This window comes from Gobio gobio, assembly GCF_949357685.1.
Source record: "Gobio gobio genome assembly, chromosome: 18".
Lineage (NCBI taxonomy): Eukaryota > Metazoa > Chordata > Actinopteri > Cypriniformes > Gobionidae > Gobio > Gobio gobio.
Genome location: NC_137111.1, coordinates 50,007,473 through 50,032,664, shown reverse-complemented (window position 1 = coordinate 50,032,664; position 25,192 = coordinate 50,007,473). Strand labels below are relative to the sequence as shown.

Below are 25,192 nucleotides of genomic sequence, written 5' to 3'. Positions count from 1 at the left end.
CTGTACTGTTTACCAAAACTTGCTGCAAATACCTGAAGTGGAGCTGTTGTGTATCAAGCCATTCAAATGCATTGACACAGCGCTAGAAATATTGAGCTCCGTGAAGCACGTGACCGCGAGCGCCCACCGGGAGAGCATGTTGCAACTCCGTTTTTCAACACTCTGGCTTTAACTGTTATGCCATATTAGCGCCAAAACGCTATTTATTGTTTGAATTTCGCATTAAAAGGTAAAAAAAAAAAAAAAAAGTAAAAGCTTAGACTTTGTTTAATATCAAAAGCAGGTTTGGCAATTTGGCGTGAGATTAAGTTGGGCAGCGTGAGAGCGTGAGACTGAGCCTGAAAGCGTGAGTATCAGGCCAAATGCGTGAGAGTTGGCAACCCTGCACACACACACACACACACACACACACAACACATGTTTGTTTTTGTGAAATGTGAGGACATTCCATAGGCGTAATGGTTTTTATACCGTACAAACCGTATTTTCTATCCCCTTACACTGCCCCTAAACCTACCCATAACACACACACACACACACACACACACACACACACACACACACACACACACACACACACACACACACACACACACACACACACACACACACACACACACACACACACACACACACACACACACACACACACACACACACACACACACACACACACACACACACCTCCACACACACGCTACACACACACACACACTGCCCCTAAACCTAGCCATCACAGGAGACTGTGCAGTTCACTTTCTGTGAAAAAAAACTTGTTCTGTATGATTTATAAGCATTTTGAAAAGTGAGGACATGGGGAACGTCCTCATATTTCACCCTCTTTTTGTAATACCTGTGTCATACCCATGTCATTATACACATTTGTGTCCTGATATTTCACAAAAACATGCCCACACACACACACACACACACACACACACACACACACACACACACACACACACACACACACACACACACACACACACACACACACACACACACACACACACACACACACACACACACACACACACACGATCAGTAACCCAAAGGAAGTCCGCGGCTCTTAAAGGGGCTCCGCTGTGTTGCTCTTTGAAGCAACGTCAATGCGTAACGGATAACGCGTTGCCCCTTTAAGAGACGCGTTTTTCCATTGGCTCAGTGACGTCAGGGCAGCGCAGGACTCACTCCAGCAGCGGTGTGTCCTCCCTCAACAAACGCGAGCAATGCGCGCACGGGAGAACAGAACGACAGCGAAACACGCGCAACACACCGGCGGATTAACCCGGGGAAGTCTTCAAATCATTGCCGAGACGGCGAAGAAGTAAAGCCTGACGCGTTTAAGGACGGACCGCGCTCTGATTTTGCGTACAAGACGCGCACGAGTATGCACGAGCCCAGCTGATCGAGACTCGAACCCGCAGCGTTTGCCCCGACGAAACACTACTCGACTCCACAGCACTGCTCGGTCCAGAAACAGCGCAAATTAGCTCATTAGTTCGGATCGCGAGCTAATTAATTATGGGGGGGAAGCTGACAGCGCTGGACCCGGGAATATTGCTGGTTACTGCCAACGTTGGATCACTGTTTGAAGATGTAAGTCGCTGTTTTGTTACTAATAACAGATGTTTCTTCCACTGTCCTGCACTTATACTAGTCCTGCTGCAGTTACCTGAGGTAAACTGAGCTGGTCAATGAGGATGAATGAACTCGAATGGCATTCGAACCTACAACCTCTGGGTTTCCACTCAGAGATCAGTGTTATTGATTGTGATTGATTGAGTGTTATTGATATTTTATGTTAACCACTTATTTTTAAGTCTACAGTTTATCTCACTTATCATATCCACATATTTTTTATATTTTTATTTTTATCTTATTTCCTATTTTTATCTTTTACTTGATTTATTTATAATTCTACTTATGTTAATACTTTTTATTCTAATTTTATTCTATTTCTATTTAATTTCTTGTAACTGTTATTTGCACTGTCCATGGAGCGGACCTGTTTACATTTCACTGCCAGTTGTATATTGTGTATATAACTGTGTATGTGACAAATAAAACTCTTGAATCTTGAATCTCTTGAAGCGGTGATTGACAGCAGTTTACACTGGGCACACGTCAATGCCAGTGGCTGGTTAGGAAGGTTACTGGGTAACATACTTGTCAACTCAACTTGAGAGTTAGTTGGATGTTAGTAAATGTGTGTATACACTCTAAAAAACGCTGGGATGTTTCAATCCATGTTTGGGTTAAATATGGACAAACTCAGCCGTTGGTTTAACGTTTTCAGCCGTTGGTTTAAATTTTAAAAACGAACCGTTGGTTTAAATTTAAAGCCCTAACCGTTGGTTGACTTTTTAAAACCTAACCGTTGGTTTAAATTTTGAAATCTTAAAATCTTAAACCCAACGGTTTGCCCATAATTTGACCCAAACATGACTTGAAACATCCCAGCATTTTTTTCTGATGAGTTTTCTGTTGTCATTTTATGTTATATATTAAATTATATACATTTTATATACATTATATACTTTTCATGTGCTTATCCAGGTGGAAAAAATATTTTTGGTGGTGTAAACATTTAACTGAGGCAATATTTTCATCAGTGTGCTATCAGCTTTTACATGCATATTTTTTTTTATATTTACACCATTATTTAACTTTATAAAGGCCATTTTTGTTATCTTTCATGTCATAGTCTTACATTTGATCAATAAATGCAGTTATAATAAGACACGATAGGGCTGTTGCCAATCAAATTAAACACTGCAAAATTACAACTGCAGTAAATAATGTTATGAGATTAATGTTTATAAAGAATTTTATTAAATATACAAATGAGAAATGTTAGGAAAAAACGCAATTATACTTTTTATTAAACATGAAACTAAACCATCAGCGAGTCGATTCGCTCTAAACGCCGCAGTGTGTTGCTTTGAGAATGCGCTGTGATCTTTGTTTGGACTATTTTGTTGTCTTAACTTGACAAATATATGACCGTTGTACAGCAGAATTTAGATGCGTCTCAATTTAATAATAATACTAACACTAATGTAGTAATAAATTATCAACTTTATTATTTAAGTAATAAATAAAACATTTTCTTCATGTTTTAATTTTAACCGTATAAAGCTCAGTTGTGCAGCACTTTGTTTGACAAAAAAAAGTTTATTTAAATTAAAAGATAAATTAAATGAATGTCTTCATTTGATTACCAGATAACACACAGCACATAATTTGTAGGAAATATTTTCATATAAATGAAATTAAAAAGAAAAAAAATATAATATGGTTGTTTTTATGAATTAAATTAAGTACCTAGCCTACTATTTACTAGTAAATATTACAGTAATCAAACATCACAGACAATGGCAGACAGAGACCAGGGCAGCTCTGGCATAATGTCAATAGCACTTTTATAAATGACTTATAGTTTATATACAGTTATTGATGTAAACATCCCTAAAGTACCGAATAAAAGGTACCGTTGGGTACAATTACCGATACCGGTCGGTGTGCACACTCACATTGCTGCCCTTTGTTTAGTCACGAGGCGTTAAACACACGTGCGAAAATCGTCCCGGTGTGAACAGGCCTTGAGAGTGTTTGTGCGACGCTGAAACTGTTTGTGAGTCCATTTCACTGAAGGTGTGTGTGTGTGTGTAAGAGAGCAAGAGAATGAACGTGAAATTGTGCCGCCCTAAAATACGTCATTGTCATGACAACCGCCTGTCAGTGTCCGCTCAGGTGGCGCGAGAATCAAATCATCTAGGAATAGCTCCATATGTTTTAGGCAAATTTAAAAAAATGTCTAACGTTACCATTACAGTGAAAGAGTCCTGTACTCACATCGTCAAACAAACCACCAAAACTAAATTGTCGTGTGTAATCATTTGTTTGTAATCTTCCTTTGAAGAGACTGGCAAATTTCCCTCATATACAGTAAATGCTTAACCCAGTCGCCGTCACTACTGTGATTGTGCAGTGTTATATTATATTCCAAAAATAATCTCGTTGAGAACGATATTTGCGGATATAGCTACTGTCCTCCCTGAAACGCTAACGTTAGTTTCATTGTTCATTTGCTGTGCCTGCTGCAAAGTTACTTTCTGGCTCTTTGAAAAAACTTTCGACCACTGTTAATCCTGCGGTGATCTTCCCGTAATAATTCATAATAAACCACACAAACGTCATAAGTTGACCTCAGACAACAGTATAAAAAAAGCCAGTTCATGACCCCTTTAAAAATTCTGTATTCTTATTTATGATGAGTTGTATTTCATTGCAACCCTCTACAATGCGAGTAAAACACTTGCATATGCGAGTAAATCTTCAGCCTGGGCGATTAAATAATATCTATCATTAGCCATTGGCTAATAAATTCTCAGATATTATTCGCCTGTGTGTGTGATGCTAAGAATAAGTTTTGCACAAATATATTTTAACACTCTGAATGAGCGCTTGAGAGTTTCGCTCTCGTCAAGTGATCTATACGATTTCAAATCTGCTCATCTGACATACCGTAAACTCTAGTGTGAAGAACTCTGTGGCTTTGTTGAGCGGATTTCTCACACACGCGCACGAGCGTCTTACATGCAAAATCGACGCGCTACATGTTAACAATATTCTTTTTTATTTTCCTGTCAAAATAACGGAGTTCATTTGGAATTATTCAGCTTTTAAAAACAAGCAGAAGATATGCCGTTTTTTCCGGTAGTGGGCGGAGCTAATGCACAAACAGCAATCTCATTGGCTGGCGCTCATCTTTTCCTGTCCCGGTTTTAATTTCAGCAAATCAGTTTGAGCGAATGCTGTCAGCTCATCAATCCTTATTGGGTTGTATATTGTTATTAGTAGTAGAATTAGTAGTAGTATTATTATCTATAATATAATTACTATTATCTATTTTTTTTTTACAGAAACACCAACAATATCTTAAGCACCACCACCAGTCCAAAGTTCAGTTAAATGACAAATATGCGTTCATACATGCTTACCAACAGTTTTCGTTCTAATTACTAAAATTCTATCATTAAATAGTGATTGATTATCATAATATCATAACATAGTCTAGTGCTTGATTGACTGATGTTAAGCGTGAACGTTCAGATATTTAAAAAGCTGTGCCATTTTACAAAGATATTGATACATTTGGTGGAAAATACATATATATTTATATCTATATATATATATAGTATAATATAATAAAATAAAGATTATCATTCTGGCGACTAAACAAAAAAATGTACTAGCCAATGGCGATTCTATTGCGAAGGTGTGCGTAGAGGGTTGCATTGTTTATTATTGAATTATCTTTTAAATTAATTATATAACACTTTGTTAAAACTGTAGTTTTAAAATAGTAATGTTCAAAGCATTTTTCCCGTGATTTTAATTCCTGTGTAACTGCATAAAAAATAAAAAAAAAAGTTAAGTGCACCAGTGCAACCAAGACAAAAAGTTAGTCTGGAGCCTTGACAAGGGAAATGTGCTCCTCTCAGAAAACGTACAAATAAAGACACTTTTAGATGTTTCCTTGCTATTTGGAGAATGGGATTGCTAGATGAGGAACCCCAAAAATCCCCAAAACGACATTTTTCACTTGTTTTGCCTGTAGCTTTAAATTATCCTGTGTGCATTCTGACTCCTTTTCCCAGCACGGGTCACATATATATATATATATATAATAAAAGTTTGTGTTTACATAATATATGTGTGTGTGCTCTGTTAATTATTATCTATATATAAATACACACACAAGCATGTATATATTTAAGAAAAAAACATTATTTTTATATATAAAACATTTATATATATTATAGATTATATAAAAGTATATCCAGTATATACATGCAAATATTTCTTAAATATATACATGAATATGTGTGTATTTATATATAGATAATAATTAACAGAGTACACACACATATATTATGTAAACACAAACTTTTATTTTGGATGCGATTAATCGCGATACATTTTTTGACAGCCCTAATATATATATATATTTTTTTTAGCTATTTCAATTGCTTATCCAATAATCCCAAGTGGAAAGTCATGGAAATGAAATGGCCTTTATTAAAGGGGTATTTCACCCAATAATGAAAACCCAAACCCGTATGAGTTTCTTCTTGTTTGTCTTACTATGGAATTCACTGGTGCGTCTCGACTGTTTGGTTTCCGACATTCTTCAAAATATCTTCTTTTATGTTGGGAACAACTTGAGGGTGAGTAAATGATGAGTGAACGTTCATTATTGGGGGAACTATCCCGTTAACGTTGTTTTTTTTTTTTGCACTAACACGTGAACTCTCACACTGGAGTCTTAATGAGCGAGTCATTGAGTCGATTCATTTAAACGGATGATTCATTCAAGAACAAGGTAGTCGTTTATGAACAGGTCATTGAATCTTTGATTCAAACACTGAATCATTCAGTAACACACACCGTTGCTGTGAGATGCGTTATGGTTCTGCTGTGATCTTTGTTTGGAACTATTTTCGCTGCTGAAATCGAACAAAAACAGTGAATATATCATCTAAAATGTAAAATGTTAATTAACTGTTTATGGAACTGTCCTATGAAATCATTTTCAGTCGTGATGGCACTCTTGATTCTGTGATGTACTGTAGGCTATCATATGTTATAAATATAAAAACTCCACAATTTGTCATTTTAACCGTGTGTGTTAACTGAGTTTCTTTGTATGAGCGGCGCTCATTTGTTGTGATTTCTCCTCGAGAGTCTGCGCGAGCGTCAACAGCACAACATTACCGTCAGTTCATTACATTATATATTATTATCCTCTATCAATCGCCACTTACACTAATGAAGGCAGAATTATTCTTGCATTTTGGTGATTCCCTAGTTATTTTTTGATGTTTTAATCAGATGTTTTGCCTGTAGCTTGAAATTATCCCGTGCGCATTCTGACTCCTTTTCCCAGCACAGTTTTTTTTTTACCCTTAACTGTTATTTTAGGCGTAAAAAGAGTGTGTTTTTAATGTTAATATAATAGAACATAAAACATAAAATAGGAATGACCTTAAATTTATTGAGGTAACAAACATCACGTTTGCTTTTCAGGACAAATACTGCATGATGCACATTAACGCTGCACTCTACACACATCAAGTCACAAATAAATATTAGTGCTGTGAATTGATAGTAAAAAAAAAAAATGTTATCAAATTTTTTTCTGTAATTAATTGCAACTAAAAACATTGGAGTTTTTAATATTTTGATATTGTAATAATTTCAGTTACTCTCCAAATTAATGAAGAAACAATTTAAAGACCGCATATTTTAAATATGTGTTGTAATGGCATCTTTTTATGAATGAAGGCCAGTATCACTGATGTCTATATGAAACATTAATGATGTTATATTACAGTATAACTGAAATCACTTCAAGTGTTGCACACTTCAAAGCTCTAAATATTATCAAATTTTAATATTATTTTTAGTGTGATGATTTTTAAAACTAAAAGTGTAAAGGTGCTAGACACTTTATTGCAAAATATACCCTCACTATAACCAGTAGGTGGCGGCATATGAGCACTTATTTGACTTATTAGACATTTCCACTCCTTAATATATGGAAAAAAGTAGGAAGTCACAAAGTCTCATGAAAAACTAAAACTTTTCTTCAAATTGTGACTGGATTACACAGAAAACAAGTAAAGAGTGTTTCTTTTAGTTCAGTGTGAGACTATAGAAGAACAATGGTACGTTTAAAGCTCCACTGTGTGATATTTTCCTCCATCTAGTGGTGAACTGGTGTATGACCATCCAGTGAATATTAGTTTCTGTTCCTCTCCGATTTCGTTTTAACTCCTACGGTGGCTGATTTAGTCCAAGATTAACATGGCTTCCAGTTTGACCTCGTCCACATTGGACACGGAGCCATCGAGTGTTAAAACGCCAAAGGCCAAGCTTGAATTTACGGGAATGTCCCTCTTTGGCTAATGTACTTTCAAGATGGAGGATCAACATGGCGACCCGCATTCAAACCCTCACCCGTATGTGTTTACAATGGCATATTATAAACTTACCAGAATACTTTATTACTTGAAAGAAGTAAATATACATTAATGAGCACATATATATTTGAAAGAACTAAGTGTTTTTAGCTAAGAATAAACTAAAAAAAAGTGTAGCTTTAATAAGAGTGGAATATAAAAATTTTAGGTTTTAGCACATTACTGTTATTTTTTTCTGCATTACAACTCGAGCTCAGCGCTTCACTGTTACATTTCCAATAAACAAACATGTACTATTATTAGTAACTGCAGTTATTAACAAAACAATAGTCATTTTATGATTAAATGAACCTTGCTCTAGCGCTGGTGCCACTGCTCTCAGATGTTAGTCTGTATTATCAGAGTATTATTAATAATACAGTGGACATTAGTAGATTTGGTTAGCGTGTTGATTTGTCCTAATTTTTCTGGTTGTGCCCCTAAAATGTTGAGTTGTGTAAAAGTTATCCCTGGTTCTCAACTAACCCTCTGGAATCCCTCCTGACGCTGTGGTTTTGTCGAAATCTCACCTGTTATTGCGCTGTATGGAAATGATTATGTAAACGTGTGGTAGATCAGGGCGAGTCGAGGTTTAGGCAAACGAGTTCCTCTTGAATAAACAATAGTAAAGCTATTATGGAGGATGTTTTAGATAAGATAATGCTCTTTAATAAACTTGTCAGTCCTCAGTTTTCCAGATGTGTTTGTGTGATGGCGAAGAGGAACTCTCCTTAGAGTTATTAATAGTGGACCGCTGAGCTGCTTATGAATATCACTGTATCCATGAACTGTGTGGCCAAATCCAGCATTGAGTCCTGGATGCGCAATTACACATAAATATTTAGCGTGTTCAGACGTCTCAGCCCTCAATGGGCCTTTTGTGCTCCATAAGCCGCAAATACTAGGATTTTCCAAATCGCATGAAGGAAGTAAATGAGGCCTTTGTCAGCAATCACAAGATGAGGTGTTTCAGACTGGGCTTCACTGGGCTTCCTCTGGGCTTCCACTGGGCTTCCACTGGGCTTCCACTGGGCTTCCACTGGGCTTCCACTGGGCTTCCACTGGGCTTCCACTGGGCTTCCACTGGGCTTCCACTGGGCTTCCACTGGGCTTCCACTGGGCTTCCACTGGGCTTCCACTGGGCTTCACTGGGCTTCACTGGGCTTCCACTGGGCTTCACTGGGCTTCACTGGGCTTCCACTGGGCTTCACTGGGCTTCCACTGGGCTTCCACTGGGCTTCACTGGGCTTCCACTGGGCTTCACTGGGCTTCCACTGGGCTTCCACTGGGCTTCCACTGGGCTTCCACTGGGCTTCCACTGGGCTTCCACTGGGCTTCCACTGGGCTTCCACTGGGCTTCCACTGGGCTTCACTGGGCTTCACTGGGCTTCCACTGGGCTTCCACTGGGCTTCACTGGGCTTCACTGGGCTTCCACTGGGCTTCCACTGGGCTTCCACTGGGCTTCCACTGGGCTTCCACTGGGCTTCACTGGGCTTCCACTGGGCTTCCACTGGGCTTCCACTGGGCTTCCACTGGGCTTCCACTGGGCTTCACTGGGCTTCCACTGGGCTTCCACTGGGCTTCCACTGGGCTTCCACTGGGCTTCCACTGGGCTTTCACTGGGCTTCCACTGGGCTTCCACTGGGCTTCCACTGGGCTTTCACTGGGCTTCCACTGGGCTTCCACTGGGCTTCACTGGGCTTCCACTGGGCTTCCACTGGGCTAGAGCTCTTCCACTGGGCTTTCACTGGGCTTTCACTGGGCTTTCACTGGGCTTCCACTGGGCTTCACTGGGCTTCCACTGGGCTAGAGCTCTTCCACTGGGCTTCCACTGGGCTAGAGCTCTTCCACTGGGCTTCCACTGGGCTAGAGCTTTTCCACTGGGCTTCCACTGGGCTAGAGCTCTTCCACTGGGCTTCCACTGGGCTAGAGCTCTTCCACTGGGCTAGAGCTCTTCCACTGGGCTTCCACTGGGCTAGAGCTCTTCCACTGGGCTTCCACTGGGCTAGAGCTCTTCCACTGGGCTTCCAATGGGCTTCCAATGGGCTTCCACTGGGCTTCCACTGGGCTAGAGCTCTTCCACTGGGCTAGAGCTCTTCCACTGGGCTTCCAATGGGCTTCATTGGGCTTCCACTGGGCTAGAGCTCTTCCACTGGGCTTCCACTGGGCTTCCACTGGGCTTCCACTGGGCTAGAGCTCTTCCACTGGGCTTCCACTGGGCTAGAGCTCTTCCACTGGGCTTCCACTGGGCTTCCACTGGGCTAGAGCTCTTCCACTGGGCTTCCACTGGGCTTCCACTGGGCTAGAGCTCTTCCACTGGGCTTCCACTGGGCTTCCACTGGGCTAGAGCTCTTCCACTGGGCTTCAACTGGGCTAGAGCTCTTCCACTGGGCTTCCACTGGGCTTCCACTGGGCTAGAGCTCTTCCACTGGGCTTCCACTGGGCTAGAGCTCTTCCACTGGGCTTTCAATGGGCTTCCACTGGGCTAGAGCTCTTCCACTGGGCTTCCACTGGGCTAGAGCTCTTCCACTGGGCTTCCACTGGGCTAGAGCTCTTCCACTGGGCTTCCAATGGGCTTCCACTGGGCTAGAGCTCTTCCACTGGGCTTCCACTGGGCTTCCACTGGGCTAGAGCTCTTCCACTGGGCTTCCACTGGGCTAGAGCTCTTCCACTGGGCTTCCAATGGGCTAGAGCTCTTCCACTGGGCTTCCAATGGGCTTCCACTGGGCTAGAGCTCTTCCACTGGGCTTCCACTGGGCTTCCACTGGGCTAGAGCTCTTCCACTGGGCTTCCACTGGGCTAGAGCTCTTCCACTGGGCTTCCACTGGGCTAGAGCTCTTCCACTGGGCTTCCACTGGGCTTCCACTGGGCTAGAGCTCTTCCACTGGGCTTCCACTGGGCTTCCACCGGGCTAGAGCTCTTCCACTGGGCTTCCACTGGGCTAGAGCTCTTCCACTGGGCTTCCACTGGGCTTCCACCGGGCTAGAGCTCTTCCACTGGGCTTCCACTGGGCTAGAGCTCTTCCACTGGGCTTCCACTGGGCTAGAGCTCTTCCACTGGGCTTCCACTGGGCTAGAGCTCTTCCACTGGGCTTCCACTGGGCTAGAGCTCTTCCACTGGGCTTCCACTGGGCTTCCACCGGGCTAGAGCTCTTCCACTGGGCTTCCACTGGGCTAGAGCTCTTCCACTGGGCTTCCACTGGGCTAGAGCTCTTCCACTGGGCTTCCACTGGGCTAGAGCTCTTCCACTGGGCTTCCACTGGGCTAGAGCTCTTCCACTGGGCTTCCACTGGGCTAGAGCTCTTCCACTGGGCTTCCAATGGGCTAGAGCTCTTCCACTGGGCTTCCAATGGGCTTCCACTGGGCTAGAGCTCTTCCACTGGGCTTCCACTGGGCTTCCACTGGGCTAGAGCTCTTCCACTGGGCTTCCACTGGGCTAGAGCTCTTCCACTGGGCTTCCAATGGGCTAGAGCTCTTCCACTGGGCTTCCAATGGGCTTCCACTGGGCTAGAGCTCTTCCACTGGGCTTCCACTGGGCTTCCACTGGGCTAGAGCTCTTCCACTGGGCTTCCACTGGGCTAGAGCTCTTCCACTGGGCTTCCACTGGGCTAGAGCTCTTCCACTGGGCTTCCACTGGGCTTCCACTGGGCTAGAGCTCTTCCACTGGGCTTCCACTGGGCTTCCACCGGGCTAGAGCTCTTCCACTGGGCTTCCACTGGGCTAGAGCTCTTCCACTGGGCTTCCACTGGGCTTCCACCGGGCTAGAGCTCTTCCACTGGGCTTCCACTGGGCTAGAGCTCTTCCACTGGGCTTCCACTGGGCTAGAGCTCTTCCACTGGGCTTCCACTGGGCTAGAGCTCTTCCACTGGGCTTCCACTGGGCTAGAGCTCTTCCACTGGGCTTCCACTGGGCTTCCACCGGGCTAGAGCTCTTCCACTGGGCTTCCACTGGGCTAGAGCTCTTCCACTGGGCTTCCACTGGGCTAGAGCTCTTCCACTGGGCTTCCACTGGGCTAGAGCTCTTCCACTGGGCTTCCACTGGGCTAGAGCTCTTCCACTGGGCTTCCACTGGGCTAGAGCTCTTCCACTGGGCTTCCACTGGGCTTCCACTGGGCTAGAGCGCTTCACTGGCCCTTCCTGCTGTTGAAGATTCAGACGTAAAGCTTTGCTAATGGTTGATGGACCTTTGTGGAAATCAGCTGGTCTGAGTCCAGCTGCCGAATCACACCCATAAACGTCTGATTATATTACTATTTATTGTAAGTTCAAGAGAAATTATGATTTCTGATTTTTGGAGTGAGAGATGACCCAGTTCTTGACCGCTGTGAGGTTTAGCCGAACATGTAGTCATGAGATGGAGCAGGTGGATGGATGGAGAGATAAATGGATGGAGAGATAGATGGATGGATAGATGGATAGATGGATGGAGAGATAGATGGATGGATAGATGGATAGATGGATGGAGAGATAGATGGATAGATGGATGGAGAGATAGATGGATAGATGGATGGAGAGATAGATGGATGGATAGATGGATAGAGAGATGGATGGATAGATGGATAGATGGATGGATACCTAGATGGATGGAGGGAGAGATGGATGGTTATAGACAGAGATGGATGATAGATGATAGATAGATGGATAGATGGATGGATAGATGGATAGATGGATGGATACCTAGATGGATGGAGGGAGAGATGGCTGGCTGGATGGATGGATGGATGGATGGAGAGATAAATAGATGGATACCTGGATGGATGGATGGCTGGATGGATGGAGGGATACCTAGATGGATGGAGGGAGAGATGGATGGATGGAGAGATAAATGGATGGATACCTGGATGGATGGAGAGAAATGGATGGATGGATGGAGAGATAAATGGATGGATGGATGGAGGTAGATATGGCTGGCTGGATGGATGGAGAGATAAATGGATGGATGGATGGAGGGAGAGATGGCTGGATGGGTGGATGGATACCTAGATGGATGGATAGAGAGATGGATGGGCGGATGGATGGAGAGATGGATGGATGGAGAGATAAATGGATGGATGGCTGGATGGAGGGAGAGATGGCTGGCTGGCTGGATGGATGGATACCTGGATGGATGGGTGGATGGAGGGAGAGATGGCTGGCTGGATGGATGGATGGATACCTGGATGGATGGGTGGATGGAGGGAGAGATGGCTGGCTGGCTGGATGGATGGATACCTGGATGGATGGGTGGATGGAGGGAGAGATGGCTGGCTGGATGGATGGATGGATACCTGGATGGATGGGTGGATGGATAGAGAGATGGATGGGCGGATGGATGGAGAGATAAATGGATGGATGGATGGAGGGAGAGATGGCTGGCTGGATGGATGGAGAGATAAATGGATGGATGGATGGAGGGAGATATGGCTGGATGGGTGGATGGATACCTAGATGGATGGATAGATAGATGGATGGGCGGATGGATGGAGAGATGGATGGAGAGATGGATGGATGGAGAGATAAATGGATGGATGGCTGGATGGATGGAGGGAGAGATGGCTGGCTGGCTGGATGGATGGAGGGAGAGATGGCTGGCTGGCTGGATGGATGGATACCTGGATGGATGGAGAGATGGATTATGGATGGATGGAGAGATGGATGGATTATGGATGGAGAGATAGATTATGGATGCATGGAGAGATGGATTATGGATGGATGGAGAGATGGATTATGGATGGATAGAGAGATGGATTATGGATGAATGGAGAGATGGATTATGGATGGATGGAGAGATGGATTATGGATGAATGGAGAGATGGATTATGGATGGATGGAGAGATGGATTATGGATGGATGGAGAGATGGATGGATTATGGATGGATGGAGAGATAGATAGAGAGATGGATGGATTATGGATGGATGGAGAGATGGATGGATTATGGATGGATGGAGAGATGGATTATGGATGGATGGAGAGATGGATTATGGATGGATAGAGAGATGGATGGATTATGGATGGAGAGATGGATTATGGATGGATGGAGAGATGGATGGATTATGGATGGATGGAGAGATGGATTATGGATGGATGGAGAGATGGATTATGGATGGATAGAGAGATGGATGGAGAGATAGATGGAGAGATGGATTATGGATGGATGGAGAGATGGATTCTCTCTCTCTCTCTCTCTCTCTCTCTCTCTCTCTCTCTCTCTCTCTCTCTCTCTCTCTCTCTCTCTCTCTCTCTCTCTCTCTCTCTCTCTCTCTCTCTCTCTCTCTCTCTCTCTCTCTCTCTCTCTCTCTCTCTCTCTCTCTGCTGATGGAGTTGTTTCCCATCATGCAGAGTGTGTGGTTTATATTTCCTGCCATGTGGTTTATTAAAAGTGTTCTGGTTTATAATAATTCATCATAATATTATCAAGAAGTCAGAGGACAATAAAACACATTCCAAAAATCAATGTATATTGATAATGCAGTGAAAACCCCAGTTATTACAGAATCAGTTTCTCCATGAGGGATTCTCCAATCAGGAGAGAGGGATCCTCGGTCTGAGGAGTTTCAGGCTTACTACTCTTACTAATGAACCTGTGATTGCTTCCAGCGGCAGAGAATCATCTTCCTCTTTTATGATGGATAGATGCACTTTTATGATGAATAGATGCACTTTTATGATGGACAGATGCACTTTTATGATGGATAGACGCACTTTTATGATGAATAGATGCACTTTTATGATGGATAGATGCACTTTTATGATGGATGGATGCACTTTTATGATGGATAGATGCACTTTTATGATGGATAGATGCACTTTTATGATGGATAGACGCACTTTTATGATGGATAGATGCACTTTTATGATGGATAGATGCACTTTTATGATGGATAGATGCACTTTTATGATGGATAGATGCACTTTTATGATGGATAGATGCACTTTTATGATGGACAGATGCACTTTTATGATGGATAGATGCACTTTTATGATGGATAGATGCACTTTTATGATGGATAGATGCACTTTTATGATGGACAGACGCACTTTTATGATGGACAGACGCACTTTTATGATGGACAGATGCACTTTTATGATGGATAGATGCACTTTTATGATGGATAGATGCACTTTTATGATGGATGGATGCACTTTTATGATGGATAGATGCACTTTTATGATGGACAGATGCACTTTTATGATGGATAGATGCACTTTTATGATGGATAGATGCACTTTTATGATGGATGGATGCACTTTTATGATGGATAGATGCACTTTTATGATGGACAGATGCACTTTTATGATGGATAGATGCACTTTTATGATGGATAGATGCACTTTTATGATGGATGGATGCACTTTTATGATGGATAGATGCACTTTTATGATGGACAGATGCACTTTTATGATGGATAGATGCACTTTTATGATGAATAGATGCACTTTTATGATGGATAGATGCACTTTTATGATGGATAGATGCACTTTTATGATGGATGGATGCACTTTTATGATGGATAGATGCACTTTTATGATGGACAGATGCACTTTTATGATGGATAGATGCACTTTTATGATGGATAGATGCACTTTTATGATGGATGGATGCACTTTTATGATGGATAGATGCACTTTTATGATGGACAGATGCACTTTTATGATGGACAGATGCACTTTTATGATGGATAGATGCACTTTTATGATGGATAGATGCACTTTTATGATGGATAGATGCACTTTTATGATGGATAGATGCACTTTTATGATGGATAGACGCACTTTTATGATGGATAGATGCACTTTTATGATGGATAGATGCACTTTTATGATGGATAGATGCACTTTTATGATGGATGGATGCACTTTTATGATGGATAGATGCACTTTTATGATGGACAGATGCACTTTTATGATGGATAGATGCACTTTTATGATGGATAGATGCACTTTTATGATGGATGGATGCACTTTTATGATGGATAGATGCACTTTTATGATGGACAGATGCACTTTTATGATGGATAGATGCACTTTTATGATGGATAGATGCACTTTTATGATGGATGGATGCACTTTTATGATGGATAGATGCACTTTTATGATGGACAGACGCACTTTTATGATGGACAGACGCACTTTTATGATGGATAGATGCACTTTTATGATGGATAGATGCACTTTTATGATGGATAGATGCACTTTTATGATGGATAGATGCACTTTTATGATGGATAGATGCACTTTTATGATGGATAGATGCACTTTTATGATGGACAGATGCACTTTTATGATGGATAGATGCACTTTTATGATGGATAGATGCACTTTTATGATGGATAGATGCACTTTTATGATGGACAGACGCACTTTTATGATGGACAGACGCACTTTTATGATGGATAGATGCACTTTTATGATGGATAGATGCACTTTTATGATGGATAGATGCACTTTTATGATGGATGGATGCACTTTTATGATGGATAGATGCACTTTTATGATGGACAGATGCACTTTTATGATGGATAGATGCACTTTTATGATGGATAGACGCACTTTTATGATGAATAGATGCACTTTTATGATGGATAGATGCACTTTTATGATGGATAGATGCACTTTTATGATGGACAGACGCACTTTTATGATGGACAGACGCACTTTTATGATGGACAGACGCACTTTTATGATGGACAGATGCACTTTTATGATGGATAGATGCACTTTTATGATGGATAGATGCACTTTTATGATGGATAGATGCACTTTTATGATGGACAGACGCACTTTTATGATGGACAGACGCACTTTTATGATGGATAGATGCACTTTTATGATGTAGAGATGCACTTTTATGATGGATAGATGCACTTTTATGATGGATAGATGCACTTTTATGATGGACAGATGCACTTTTATGATGGACAGATGCACTTTTATGATGGATAGATGCACTTTTATGATGGATAGATGCACTTTTATGATGGACAGATGCACTTTTATGATGGATAGATGCACTTTTATGATGGACAGATGCACTTTTATGATGGACAGATGCACTTTTATGATGGACAGATGCACTTTTATGATGTAGAGATGCACTTTTATGATGGATAGATGCACTTTTATGATGGATAGATGCACTTTTATGATGGACAGATGCACTTTTATGATGGACAGATGCACTTTTATGATGGATAGATGCACTTTTATGATGGACAGATGCACTTTTATGATGGACAGATGCACTTTTATGATGGACAGATGCACTTTTATGATGGACAGATGCACTTTTATGATGGATAGATGCACTTTTATGATGGATAGATGCACTTTTATGATGGACAGATGCACTTTTATGATGGACAGATGCACTTTTATGATGGACAGATGCACTTTTATGATGGACAGATGCACTTTTATGATGGATAGATGCACTTTTATGATGGATAGATGCACTTTTATGATGGACAGATGCACTTTTATGATGGACAGATGCACTTTTATGATGGATAGATGCACTTTTATGATGGATAGATGCACTTTTATGATGGACAGATGCACTTTTATGATGGATAGATGCACTTTTATGATGGACAGATGCACTTTTATGATGGACAGACGCACTTTTATGATGGATAGATGCACTTTTATGATGTAGAGATGCACTTTTATGATGGATAGATGCACTTTTATGATGGATAGATGCACTTTTATGATGGACAGATGCACTTTTATGATGGACAGATGCACTTTTATGATGGATAGATGCACTTTTATGATGGACAGATGCACTTTTATGATGGACAGATGCACTTTTATGATGGACAGATGCACTTTTATGATGGACAGATGCACTTTTATGATGGATAGATGCACTTTTATGATGGATAGATGCACTTTTATGATGGACAGATGCACTTTTATGATGGACAGATGCACTTTTATGATGGATAGATGCACTTTTATGATGGATAGATGCACTTTTATGATGGACAGATGCACTTTTATGATGGACAGATGCACTTTTATGATGGACAGATGCACTTTTATGATGAACAGAGGCACTTTTATGATGAATAGATGCACTTTTATGATGGATAGATGCACTTTTATGATGAATAGATGCACTTTTATGATGGACAGATGCACTTTTATGATGGACAGATGCACTTTTATGATGGATAGATGCACTTTTATGATGAATAGATGCACTTTTATGATGAATAGATGCACTTTTATGATGAATAGAGGCACTTTTATGATGGATGGATGCACTTTTATGATGGATAGATGCACTTTTATGATGGATAGATGCACTTTTATGATGGATGGATGCACTTTTATGATGGATAGATGCACTTTTATGATGGACAGATGCACTTTTATGATGGACAGATGCACTTTTATGATGGATAGATGCACTTTTATGATGGACAGATGCACTTTTATGATGGATAGATGCACTTTTATGATGGACAGATGCACTTTTATGATGGATAGATGCACTTTTATGATGGATAGATGCACTTTTATGATGGATAGATGCACTTTTATGATGGACAGATGCACTTTTATGATGGACAGATGCACTTTTATGATGGATAGATGCACTTTTATGATGGACAGATGCACTTTTATGATGGATAGATGCACTTTTATGATGGACAGATGCACTTTTATGATGGACAGATGCACTTTTATGATGGATAGATGCACTTTTATGATGGACAGATGCACTTTTATGATGGACAGATGCACTTTTATGATGGATAGATGCACTTTTATGATGGACAGATGCACTTTTATGATGGATAGATGCACTTTTATGATGGACAGATGCACTTTTATGATGGACAGACGCACTTTTATGATGGACAGATGCACTTTTATGATGGACAGATGCACTTTTATGATGGATAGATACACTTTTATGATGGACAGATGCACTTTTATGATGGACAGATGCACTTTTATGATGGATAGATGCACTTTTATGATGGACAGATGCACTTTTGAATATTAATATTCATAAACCTGCAGAACATGCGTTCTCCTCTGAGCTGCTGTTTGCTAATGTTCCTCCAGTCTCCAGAAATCCCTCATATGATGATGACATGTGTTGCTCTGAGCGTTCTGTGACGTCATTGGTCCAGTAGAGCTGTGTGCTCATGTAGAGGCACGTCTCTCAGCCAATCACAGCGCAGCTTCAGACCTCAGTGAGTTCAGATCTGGACTTGCCTTTCCTCAGGAATGTAAACATGTGTGGCATAACAGAAGTGAAGCCAGAGGAGAGTGTGTGTGTGTGTGTGTGTGTGTGTGTGTGTGTGTGTGTGTGTGTGTGTGTGTGTGTGTGTGACATCAGAAACATAACAATAAAGCCGTTCCAGAGTCGCAATAATCATCTCATTCAATCAATTTATCCTCGTCCTTTTTATTGTTTTCTCAAAAATATGTTTACTCTTGTCTTGAATTCTTTACTTTTCTCCAAATTTTGACTTTTCTCTAAATATTATGACTTTATTCTCATTATTTTGGCTTTTCTCTTTTTTTCCATAATTTTTACTTTCTTTCTCAAAACATTTGGACTTTAATCTCATATTACTGACTTTATTCTCATTATCTCTGAGTAATTTTAACGTTTCGAACAAAATATTGATAATCTTTTTAAGAACTTTTTTTCATAATTTTAACTTTTCTCAACTTTTTTACTTTAATCGTTATTTTTTGTTTACTCAGATTTATTTTTTCTTCTTGTAATTTTGAGTTTTTTCTTAATATTATGACTTTATTCTCATTATTTTGGCCTTTCTCCAAACGTTACGACTTTCTTATCTCATATTTTTGACTTTATTCTTGTAATTTCAACGTTTCAAAAAAAAAAAAAACGTGAATACATTTATTTTTTAACTCCTCATAATTTTTTTTTTCTGAAAACATTTTGACTTTAGTCTCATTGTTACAACTTCTTTTTTTTCCCCTCAGATATAATTTTTCTTCTTGTAATTTTCAGATTTTCTTAATATTTTTCTCATTTTTATTATATATTCATTATTATTTATTCTCATTATTTTGGCCTTTCTCCAAACATGACGACTTTATTCTTATCTTACATTTTTGACTTTATTCTCGCTTTTTACTCTTTAAAAACATTTTGACTTTAATCTCATATTACTGACTTCATTCTCTTTATCTCAGTTTTTTGACTTTCTTGAGATTTTAACTTTTAAAAAAAAATCGTGACTTATTTTTACTCTTGTTTTAATTATAATTGTTCTTTTTTTTCTCAAATTATTTAGACTTTAATCTCATATTATGACTTTATTCTCATTATTTTGGCTTTTCTCCCAAAATTAAGACGTTATTCTTATCCTACATTTTTTTTACGTAATTTTTCAGATTTTTATGTTTCTAACAAAATCTTTTTTAAACGTTTTTTTTCATAATTTTAACTTTTTTTCTCAACATTTTGACTTTAATCTCAAATTACAAAAATTTTATTTTTGGTTTCTCAGATTTTTCTTACGAGTTAATTTTCATTATTTTGGCTTTTCTCAAAATCGTATGACTTCTCCTTATCTCAGATTTTTGACTTTATTCTTGTAATTTTAACGTTTCAAAAAAAAAAGTGAATTTAAAAATATATTTTTTTTTAACTTTTTTAACTTTTCTCATAATTTTTACTTTTTTATCAAAACATTTTGACTTTAGTCTCATTGCTACAACTTAATTTTTTTTGTAATATTGTATTTGTTTTTTTTCTCTTGTAATGGAGTTTTTTTGGCTTTTCTACGAACATTACGACTTTATTCTTTAAAAACATTTGAACTTTAATCTCATGTTACTGACTTTATTCTCCTTATCTCAGATTTTTGACTTTCTTGATTTTAACGTTTCTAAAAAAAAAGTGAATTTAAAAAGATATATTTTTTTACTTTTGTCATCATTAAAGTCAAAATGTTTTGAGAATTTGTTAAATTCACTTTTTTTAGAACATGTTTGCTAATGTTACTCCAGTCTTCAGAAATTTCTCTCACAAGAAGAAACATTTAATCTGAGGAAACAAAAATAAAGTTGTAGCAATGAGACTTAAAAAAAAAAAAATTCTCAAAACATTGTAGGGATGAAACGATTACCGGTTTCACGATAAACCACGATAAAATGTAGTGACGGTTAGTAATATCGTATACAATTTAATTATCATTAAAACCGCGTGTGATTATCACGATTGTGAAAACTCGCGGTCCAGTCAGCGTCAGTCTGGTGCAACGCACCGCTGTTTTTTGAATGAGAAGAAATGGCAGATGGCAGTGACAGCGCCGGGAGATTTTTCTGACTTCTAAAAGGACCAAATCTGAGGCGTTGTCATATTTTGGCTTTAACAAAAGTCCTGAGGGAAACTTAATCGAAGATGGTCACCCTGTCTGCAGAACATGCCAGAAGAAAGTCGCTGAAACACTTCAAAACTACGAACACAAGGCAAGTGGACTTTGACCTAAATACCAAAACTACGTCTGGGAAATAATAACGTGAAGCGAACGAACAAATTCAGACAAGACTAGGGTGACATTTAAGGGATAATAATCAGGGCTTGACATTAACAACCGCCATTTACGGGTGTAACGTTATTTCGGCTGCACACTATAGCCACTCTGGCTGTTGAACGTATTATAGTCTTCTCAAAAGCCATCTGTTATAATCGCGTTGCGCATTATAACCACTTACACGTGTTTCTATTGAGTTTATGAATGCAATGTCTCATAATCAGAGGCGTTCAGATTAGCGGAGTTTTGTTCAGAGCGCGCGCCGCACTCACGCTGAAATCTGGACTCAAAGCGGAGATAAACGTGCGATGTATGCAGGAGATTCACTCATCATACAGTGGTTGACTGTTTTTGTTCTATTTCAGCAGCAAAAATGGTTTAAAAAAAACACAGCAGAACCACAGCGCATCTGATATGACCGGCATAACACTGGAGAATTTAGGGACCGTCTCTAAAGTTACACACAACATTGGTAACGTTATACACGATTCAAATTTCACTCGCATTTGAAGATAATCACAGTCATAAAACTGACTGTAAAGTGATCATTTAGGTGTCAGGTATGATGCACACATTTTGATTTTTAATAAAATAAACTGTCAAATCATAGGGAAATATGGATATGCATTATTTCACTAGGATACTGTTTGGGCTCCTACACAAAATATGCTAGATTTAAATGCATCATTGCTGAATATTGCTTGAGAATATATTTACAGAGATAATATTAGAGATTATATTTACGACAAATTATTATTATTTATGCGTTATGCGTTGCTATTGACGACGGCCATTATAAGGAAGGAAATCCCACTGAATAGAATCTATCTTAAAAAAGTGCATAGAGCTGCTTTAGTTATTTGTTGTTTGTTGATTTTCAGATATAAAACTTTTTGAAATGTTTTAAGTGAGTGCATCTGTTCTTTTTGAACACTTCCGTGTGTTCATCTCATTTGAACAAAACCGTGATAATATTGATAACCGTGATAATTTGGGTCACTATAATCGTGATGTTAAATTTCCATACCGTTTCATCCCTAAAACATTGACTTTAGTCTCATTGTTACAACTTTATTTTTCGTTTTCTCAGATTTATTTTTTCTTCTTGTAATTGAGTTTTTTCTTAATATTATGACTTTATTCTCATTACTTTTGGCCTTTCTCCAAACGTTACAACTTTATTCTTATCTCAGATTTTTGACTTTATTCTTGTAATTTCAATGTTTCTAAAAAATAAAAAAACGTGAATACATTTTTTATTTTTTATCTTCTCATAATTTTTTTTCTGAAAACATTTAGACTTTAGTCTCACAGCTACAACTTTATTTTTGTATTCTCAGATTTAATTGAATTTTTCTTGTAATTTAGTATTTTCTTAAAATATAACGACTTTATTCTCATTATTTTGGCTTTTCTCAAAAATTACAACTTTATTCTTATCTTACATCTTTGACTCTTTTCAAAATATTATGACTATTTATTCTCGTTATTTAGTTTTTTTCCCCTCAAAATTGCAACTATTTTTATCTACTTTTCTCAAAACATTTTGACTTTAGTCTCATATTTATTTTTGTTTTCTCAGATTTTTTCTTGTAATAGAGTCATTTCTTCAAATATGACTATTCTTGTAATTTATATTCTGTGTGTGTGTGTGTGTGTGTGTGTGTTCCTGGATGTGCTCGGTGGGAGGTACCACATCACATTTCCCTGGCCTTTTGCAGAAGGTCCCTCTGCTCCGTGTGTGTGTGTGTGTGTGTGTGTGTGTGTGTGTGTGTGTGTGTGTGTGTGTGTGTGTGTGTGTGTGTGTGTGTGTGTGTGTGTGTGTGTGTGTGTGTGAGAGGTCTGGCTTTCTTCAGTAAGTGTGCGCTGGAGCGGCATCAGTGCCCATGTATGGAGCCGGAGCGGCGCGTGCGGTTCTTACCCAGAATGCCGTGTGGCGATTGGACACACTCGCGGCGTCTGATGTGTAGGAGGAAGCCCCGACTGAAATAGATCGGCCGGGTTTCGCACCTCGAGGAGTCACTGATTTACTCCACGTGTTAAACACACATTACCCAGAATGCCTCAGTGTGAGTGAGGTGCAGGCTCGTCTCTGCTGAAACACTCAATGCAGATCTCATGTTAATATACATCTATCTCACAGCAGAGCTATTTCTGTCTCTGTGTGTGTGTGTGTGTGTGTGTGTGTGTGTGTGTGTGTGTGTGTGTGTGTGTGTGTGTGTGTGTGTGTGTGTGTGTGTGTGTGTGTGAGTGTGTGTGTGAGAGTGTGTGTGTGTGTGTGTGTGTGTGTGTGAGTGTGTGGGAGATGTAGAATAACTAGGTCTGGATGTGTGAAACAGGGACAAGCCCCACTTCCCCAAGTCTGCTCTGATTCTGACTAAAGCCATCAGATCCTGTCCACACACACACACACACACACACACACACTCGCGCACTAGAGCCCGACAACAAAGGAATTTTAAGGCCGATACGATACAAATATTTGGTGATTTTTAAATCCGATATGCCGATATACATATACAGAAACACGTAAAAAACTTAAACAGATTTCCCTTATTCGATCCCTCAGCCCCCCTAAAATATGAATATGCAGTTTAAAAATAAACTTGTTTGTTTTATTGTTACAACAGAACAGAGGAGCATAAAAATATATTAAAGTTCTGATAAATAAAATGTATAAAAATACACACTTAAAGGGTTAGTTCAGCCAAAACTGTAAATTGTGTGATTAATGACTGAGCCTCATGTGGTTGGACACCCGTCAGACCTCCGTTCATCTTCAGACACAAATGAAGATATTTTAGTGTAAATCTGATGCTCTGAAAGGCCTCCATTGGCTCAACTTTACACTCTCAAGACCCTTAAAAGACACTAAAGACTAAAGTTACAAAGTCCATCTCACTACAGCGGCTCTACAATAACTTTATGAAGACGAGAATAGTTTCTGTGCGCAAAAAAACCCTAAATAACGACTTATATAGTGATGACGATTTCAAAACACGGCCTCATGAAGCTTCGAAACGTTATGAATCAGTGAGTCGAATCAGCGGTTCAGAGCGTTATGAATCAGTGAGTCGATTCAGCAGTTTGGAGCGTTATGAATCAGTGATTCGATTCAGCGGTTCAGAGCGTTATGAATCAGTGAGTCGATTCAGCAGTTTGGAGCGTTATGAATCAGTGATTCGATTCAGCGGTTCAGAGCGTTATGAATCAGTGAGTCGAATCATGATTCGGATCGTGTGTCAAACCACCAAACTGCTGAAATTTGGCGATCCAAACTGCTGAATCGACTCGCTGATTCATTACGCTCCAAACTGCTGAATCGACTCGCTGATTCATCACGCTCCAAACTGCTGAATCGACTCGCTGATTCATAATGCTCCAAACTGCTGAATCGACTCACTGATTCATAACGCTCTGAACTGCTGAATCGACTCACTGATTCATACCGCTCCAAACTGCTGAATCGACTCACTGATTCATAACGCTCCAAACTGCTGAATCGACTCACTGATTCATAACACTCCTAACCGCTGAATCGACTCACTGATTCATAACGCTCCAAACTGCTGAATCGACTCAGATTCATAACGCTCCAAACTGCTGAATCGATCACTGATTCATAACGCTCCAAACTGCTGAATC

General features: G+C 39.8%; 1 protein-coding gene across 1 annotated transcript in view; it reads left to right on the top strand.

The window, feature by feature from the left end:
• Window positions 1–1,189: 1,189 nt before the first annotated feature.
• The window catches only part of inpp5a (inositol polyphosphate-5-phosphatase A), a 240,386-nt gene continuing 216,383 nt past the window's right edge, over window positions 1,190–25,192 (top strand). Inside the window, exons 1-2 of the mRNA XM_079842359.1 lie at window positions 1,190–1,599; window positions 21,296–21,486. Coding sequence (XP_079698485.1) covers window positions 21,415–21,486 — 72 coding nt within the window. The 5' untranslated portion in view covers window positions 1,190–1,599; window positions 21,296–21,414. The remainder of the gene's footprint in view (window positions 1,600–21,295; window positions 21,487–25,192) is intronic.